Source organism: Brassica napus, chromosome A9 (genome assembly GCF_020379485.1).
Source record: "Brassica napus cultivar Da-Ae chromosome A9, Da-Ae, whole genome shotgun sequence".
Classification (NCBI taxonomy): domain Eukaryota; kingdom Viridiplantae; phylum Streptophyta; class Magnoliopsida; order Brassicales; family Brassicaceae; genus Brassica; species Brassica napus.
Genome location: NC_063442.1, coordinates 23,380,137 through 23,387,488, shown reverse-complemented (window position 1 = coordinate 23,387,488; position 7,352 = coordinate 23,380,137). Strand labels below are relative to the sequence as shown.

The window sequence follows — 7,352 nt, the reverse complement described above, 5'->3', positions numbered from 1 at the left end:
TCCGAAATGCGAGTGGTGAAGGGGGTCTTCCGAGCCACTTCCAGCAGCCTGTCGATTTCGGGGGCAGCGCTGGTAGCATGATGGATTTGGGATTTCATGGCTCTTACTTCAGCCGTAGTTTTGGTGATGTAGTCGCGAAGATCACGGATATTCGATGTCTCGCCAGCAGATTTCCAAGCCTGTTGACGTTTGCTGCGAGTGAGCTCGGTTTGCTTTTCAGCCAGCTCTTCTTGTTTGTTCCAATAGAGGATTTCCTCCTCTTTTGTCATCGGTTTGTCGAACGGAGAGCTTTCTCGAGCAAATCGGCTTCTGGTCCTTCTCGGATGTCTGTCAACGTCCTCATCGGTATCGTTGGAGACATCGCTAGGATCCATGTCAACGTGCTCGACTTCGTTATCCTCCGAATACTTCGCGGGAGGCGGAGGACTTTCAGGGTTCCCCATTTCGACGGGAGATTTTTCGCTAGGGTTTTGACCTGAAGGTCGTTCCAGTGCGACTCCAGACCTGTCGAGTGGGGTGGCGAAGTCGAGTCTTTTCCCACGGACTTTAGTGGTTTCGCGGGGAGGGATTGCTCTGGTCCTTGTCGTTAAGGTTTCAACCTGTTTGGTCAAGGTGATCACGAGCCTGCCCTATTCTTCCAACCTTTTTTCGTAGGTCGCAAACATCTTTTTAAACTCCTCGAGCGCCGCAGCGTTGGCTGGTGCGTTGGCCGTAGATACGTCCGCTGCTGGAGTGTGGAAATCGGTGCCACTGCCTCCGTTGAGAGGACTCTACACGTTATCCGCGTCATCAGTTGACATGTCTGATTGAGCGTGATGTGGTTGAGAGTTAGATTGATCCGTACCCCCCCCCCTCCTTCTAGCGCCAAACTGTGGGAACCGAAATTCGCACTGTCGATTTTCTTTTAAATAAGGAACTAGGAAAACCCTAATTTCCCAGAGGTCCTAGATATCTGCTTACACGCCAAGCAATCAGAACACGAGAATAACAACGATAAAATATAAGAAATCGAAAAGAGAGCAAAATAGATCTTATTCCTAATTTGCGTCTGAGCGTTATAACAAGGTAAGAGCCTGGGCTTCGAGAGCTGTCGGCGAGATTCCTAGTTCTAAAACCTTATGACTACAAAACCTAGTTGAGTCGCAGCTCGAATATCAAAAACGAAAAGTTGCCTAAAATTGCTCTAAGTGCTAAGTTTGCTCTGAAAAGTTCTCCCCCCCATGCCTCTCGCCTAGGAATCCTTATATACTCGCTCCAAGGTCGGTTTACGCTTTTACTCTTCTGCCCTTAAGCCGTCATAGCATAAAATGGAGATATTCCATTTTTCCGATCTTTGTAATTATCTTCAAAATTTCATATTTATCCGCGGAAACTTGACATTTATCCTTCCTTGCGCGCCAAGCGTAAACCGTCCTACGGTTTTCGGGCTTTTGGTTAAGAAATCGTAAGATGGGCCTCGAGTCGTGTCTTAGGTCCCTTTGGGTCGTCTTCCGACTCGAAACGTTTATTACAACTTCTTTCGATAAAGAACGAACTTTCCACGGTTTTTAACGCAAAGTTTGATTGATGACTTAGAATGGCGGAAAACATGAACTGAGTTTGCTACGGTCTTCAGGAGATAGCATCGAAAGATAGACGAGAATGCATGGACTGGTGTCGTATCGACGTTTCGGAAGAGCTCGGTCGCTACGTAGCGACCGAGCTTGGCCGAGCTCGGTTGCTACGTAGCGACCGAGCGGGACGGACGCTCAGTCGCTACGTAGCGACCGAGCTTGGCTCGAGTTCGGTCACTACGTCGCGACCGAGCAGGACGGACGCTCGGTCGCTACGTAGCGACTAGCGTGCATGTGCGGTAGTTGCGTAATGACCGAGCTTGGTTTGTCCGTGTTCCGATTGTCATACTCGAACCTATCCGTAATTGGTTTGGGTACGTTTTTGATGGCTTATGTTTGATCTAAATGAAATTCGAATGAAACTTCATCTCGAAAAAATATGTTACGGAGGGACATACTTGTGTATTGCGGAGATTTGGACGTTAACTTTGTCGTAACCGTTTTCGACCCCAACACCCAAATGTCCTTATCTGATCATAAGAAGGCTTCTTACTAGTAAGGATTTCATGTGGAGTCTTGTTACCAAGTAGAGGAGAGTGAGTACGATTGATAACAAACACCGCGGTCAAGACACATTCACCCCAATAAGCCAGCGGAAGTTGAGATTGGAACATGAATGTACGTGCAACATTGAGAATATGCTGGTGCTTAAGCTCGACGACTGAGTTCTGCTCCAGTGTCTCAGGACATAAGTGATACGGAACAATTCCTTTCTCTTTGAAGAAAGATGTGAACTTAAGCTCTTGCGCATTGTCTGATTAAACCGATTTGACCTTCACATTGTATTGATTCTCGACTTGGTTAGTGAATGTAGGAAACAGAGTTAAAACTTCATTCTTGGTACGCATCAAATAAATCCAAGTTGTTCGGGAATGATCATCCACAATCGTCAGAAAATATCTATAACCATCAACTGTCTCAACTGAAAATGGTCCCCAAACATCAATGTGTAAAAGCTCAAAGATTGTATTACACATATTGTTGGGTGAAGGAAAAAATAATTTCTTCTGCTTCGCCAAGTGACAAATGTGGCAATATGAGCTTCCTTTATTCTTATGTCAAGTTGTTCCCAAAGCCTCTGATATCAAATCCAGTCGAGAGTAAGAAGCATGTCCTAAACTGTTGTGCCAAGTTCCAATATCTACTGCTGCATTCACCATTGTAGATATGTCTTCAACATTGAGCACATACAGATGGCCAATCCTCCCACCCTGACCAATCATCACACCCTTGATACGATCCTGTATTTCACAAGAAGCAGGATCAAATATCACTCTTGAACCAAGATCAGTAGTCAAAGAGCTTATACTGATGAGATTAAGCTGAAATTCAGGTATAAACAGAACATTTCGAAGAAGAATATGTTTGTTTTACCGAATATTTCCAACTCCACTAATCTTGATCAAAGAACCGTTGGGCAAGTTGACAGAACTTTGTACAGAAGTATCCAACGAAGCAAATAGAGCTTTATCATGAGAAACATGAAGAGTAGCTCCTGAGTCAAGAACCATGTTTCATTTCCCAATATATTTTGAGAAACAGTGAGAATACCAATGAAGCAAAATGTAGACTGAGAGAAATTGATACCCGTCATATCATTCTGATGCTGAGAGGTTGAAGCTTCAGATGGATATGAGACTGGACTGTTCTGAAGCTGACTGAACAACGCGATGAACTTCTGGATCTGATCTTTAGAAAGATTTCCAATCAATCCATCAAGAGAAGCTGGTTTCGTATCAGGTTGAGTAGATAAAGTCGTCTGATTTGTGACAGCGGAAGACTTTTGAAACTTATCAGCTGCTTTACCTTTAGGGAGATAGCCCGGTGGAAAACCATGTTTCTTGTAACACTTTTCTGCAATGTGCCCAACCTGATTGCAAAATGAGCAGATTGGTTTGCCCTTATGAGCACCTGATTGGATATAGCAGATACTGGAAGACTCATGAGGTGAAGTCACAGTCTTATAGACTTGGAAGGAAGCCAGAGAGATGTCAGTGGTAAAGCTCTTCTGACTGTTATCCTGATCCAAGATATTGTAGACTTCAGTGAGTGAGGGCAGTGTCTTCTTCATGATTATCTGGCGACGTATCACAGCGTAAGATTCATTTAGCCTGCAAGAAACTTCACAATGTTGGCACGTTCAGCTTTCTACTGAAGTCTTTGTGCCTTCCCACAGATACACGGATCATCAGCTTCCTCATAATTCTCCAAATTACTCCACAATGTTTTGAGTTTAGTGAAATAATCTGAAAGAGAGAGAGAACCTTGACGCAGATCCTCAATTTCCTGTGTCAGATTATATGTTCTTGGCAAGTTCGTCATATGAAATCTGCTGTGTAAGTCACTCCATATATCAGTAGCATCACTCAATCGGAGAATACTACGATATATCTGAGTAGAAACTGAGTTAAGAATCCAAGACTTAACAAGGCTATTGCATCTAGACCAAATTCGAAAATGTAAATCGGATTCCGGAGGACGAGGTAACGATCCATCGATAAAACTGATTTTGTTCTTCGCGTCTAGAGCTATTTTCATCACAGCTTCCCAATCATCAAAGTTCGTACCATAAAGTTTGAGAGAGACGAGTTGTAAACTTGAATGATCGGACGTGTGCATGAAAAACGGGGAATGAATCGAATTCGTAAGATCAACACCCAACGATACTCGCGTAGACTGAAGATCCGGACCAGTTATCGCCGGAGAAGCCGTCGGAGCATTCCGAGTCGAAGTTGTTGCCGTACGAGTCGATCGACGAGGAATCTTCTTCCCTGACACCATCAAAGATTTAAGACAAAAGGAATACGAGCTCAGATGAGGTAGATCACGAAAGGAAAGCTCAATTTTAGCTCTGATATCTAAGATGAGTCTTCAAAACATTTTCGAATGCTCATCTTGAAGGGACCTATTGGTGTATATAACCCGGTTTACCGGTTAGATGTTAAATTATAATAGTGGTTTAGTACGGTTAAGTGTACATCTTACTATATATACATGTAAATGATACCATATTACGATCAAGCTTGGAAAAGAAGAAGAAGTTTGTTATATCAAAATATCTGCTGTTAATATTGATAATGAACATTTACATGTATATATAGTAAGCTGTACATTTAACCGTACTAAATAACCAAGTTGCTTTGGTCTAATGGTATAGGAACTTCAGCTAGAGTACATGCCCCTGGGTTCGAGCCTTGGCCACTGCGGAATTTACATATGGGCTGCAGCATCCGAGACCGAAGACCGTTACACGGTGAGCCACCTGGTGACCTTCGGGTCCATGCTCACTTCGGTCTCTAGTCTGGACCACCACGGTGGAGCCAGGATACTCGGTTATCAAAAAAAAAAGAACTGTACTAAACCACTATTCTAATTTAACGTCTAACCGGTAAACCTGATTATATACACCAATAAAGGCAGAAGCTGTATTTGTTATGGTGAAAATTCCCGTGTGTCTTTACAGCTTTCTCCTTCTCACACGTTCAATCCAACGGTTCTCCTTGAATCTTCTTCGCAATCGTCGCTCCCCACTAACAATAAAAAAAAAAATAACAAATCTTTTAATAACTAAAGTTCTAAAACAAAACACTCTCTCGCTCTCAGATCTGATTCCTTCCCCTTGAAGCTTTATCTCCGATCTACCAATAAAGAAACAAAAATGGCCTCTGCCAGAGAAGAGTTCGTTTACCTTGCGAAGCTTGCGGAGCAAGCAGAGCGATATGAAGAAATGGTTGAATTCATGGAGAAAGTCACAGAAGCCGTCGACAAAGACGAACTCACCGTGGAGGAACGCAACCTCCTCTCCGTTGCTTACAAAAACGTAATCGGCGCTCGTCGTGCCTCGTGGCGCATCATCTCCTCCATCGAGCAGAAGGAAGAGAGCCGCGGCAACGATGACCACGTCAACACGATCCGTGACTACAGAAGCAAGATCGAAACGGAGCTCTCCAAAATCTGCGACGGTATCCTTAAGCTTCTGGATACGAGACTTATCCCGGCTTCTGCAAACGGAGATTCCAAGGTTTTCTACCTTAAGATGAAGGGAGATTACCATAGGTACTTGGCTGAGTTTAAGACCGCTCAGGAGAGGAAAGACGCCGCCGAGCACACCCTCACCGCTTACAAAGCCGCTCAGGTATTCTCTTTCGATCTCTCATCTCAAAATTGAAATCCAGATTTTCACTTGTTCACCTTTTTGTATTTGTAGGACATCGCTAACTCCGAATTGGCTCCAACCCACCCGATCCGTCTTGGTCTGGCCTTGAACTTCTCTGTCTTTTACTATGAGATTCTCAACTCTCCAGACCGTGCTTGCAGTCTCGCTAAGCAGGTAATGAAAACTTTCTGATCTCGTTTACGTATACAAAGTTCATGTCATGTACCTATATGTATGTGTAATTGACGAGGTGAGAATTTGGGATTTTTAACAGGCGTTTGATGAAGCAATTGCTGAGTTGGATACTCTAGGCGAGGAGTCATACAAGGACAGTACCTTGATCATGCAGCTTCTCCGTGACAACCTTACTCTCTGGACTTCCGACATGCAGGTAACAGCTAATATTTTAACCCTTGAAACTTGATAAACTTTCTTTCTTTCTTCCTAGAATTGACCACCAACATTGTTCATAAATGGTCAACTTTTTGCATTATGATATTGATTCGCTCATCCTTCCTTGTTCAAATATGGTTATGATGTGTTTGTTTGAATGATATTAACCAGGACGAAAGTACTGAGGAGATCAAAGAAGATGCAGCACCCAAGCCTGCTGAAGAACAGAAGGAGACCTAAGTCCGTGTCCTGCTTTGTTATCCAGTATTCTAAAATTATCCAACAATTGTGTTTTCCCGCTTTGTGTTTGTTTTCTAATCTCTTTCGTTATGTTATCCTCGAAGCTTCTAAGGCCGTCTATTCTTGTCCTTTGTTTGCTCTTCCTAATCCTGGATGCTGCTGGATTTTTATCTGGTTTTATTTTCTTATTCATTGCATTTCGGCTTGTGCCTTGTTCTGAATTCATATCATCTTCGTATTAATGATTTGTCAGTTCTTTTGTGATGTTTTTCTTACACATATTTGTAGGTTTTTTTTAATGAACTTTCAAATTTATTGATAATGAACAAAGAATAGGAATTTACATGATCAATTGTAGTTAACTAGCTAGCTTCTAAGCGGTAATTTAAATGAAAAAAAGCCTATGAATGATTTAAACAAAACTGAAATTCAGCTTGTGACTTCAAACCAACGCCTCAGTAGACCCTCTAATTTGCTCCCATACAAATATTTCAGAGATGATATTTTGTTTCTCATAGTCTTATCAATCTGATGTGCTAGTTTTTCCATCGGTATCCAAGCTTTGCCATGCCTTTGTGCATTCCTCTCTCGCCATATATGGTATATAATCATTTAAAAAGCTATTTTCTCCAAAACTTTATCTAGATTAGAGCCACGACAACGATGCATCCTTGTAACAGTGTCTTGACAATTGGGAGTTATTTGGCTTCCAAGAAGTCTCCATATTACTAGAATCCAAACCATGTAGCTGTAAGGACAAGCGAAAAAGAGATGATCTCTAGTTTCGTTCTTCTCCCCCCACACAGCAAGCACTCCTGATGGGCACCCCAAATCCTCATACGATCACCAGTTGACAAACGGTTTTTGATCACAAGCCAAGTAATGAAAGAATACCTTGGAACAGCTTGCGGAAACCAAATTCACAGTGTTTTGCCCCCAGTTTGCTTAGG

The 7,352-nt window shown here is 42.7% G+C and overlaps 1 protein-coding gene across 1 annotated transcript; it reads left to right on the top strand.

The window, feature by feature from the left end:
• The first annotated feature begins 5,052 nt into the window (after window positions 1–5,052).
• On the top strand, window positions 5,053–6,666 carry LOC106432579 (14-3-3-like protein GF14 phi). Its single transcript, XM_013873424.2, has 4 exons — window positions 5,053–5,748; window positions 5,821–5,943; window positions 6,044–6,160; window positions 6,334–6,666. The coding sequence occupies exons 1-4, from the start codon at window positions 5,272–5,274 to the stop codon at window positions 6,400–6,402; spliced, it is 786 nt and encodes a 261-aa protein (XP_013728878.1). The 5' UTR covers window positions 5,053–5,271; the 3' UTR covers window positions 6,403–6,666.
• The last annotated feature ends 686 nt before the right edge of the window (window positions 6,667–7,352 follow it).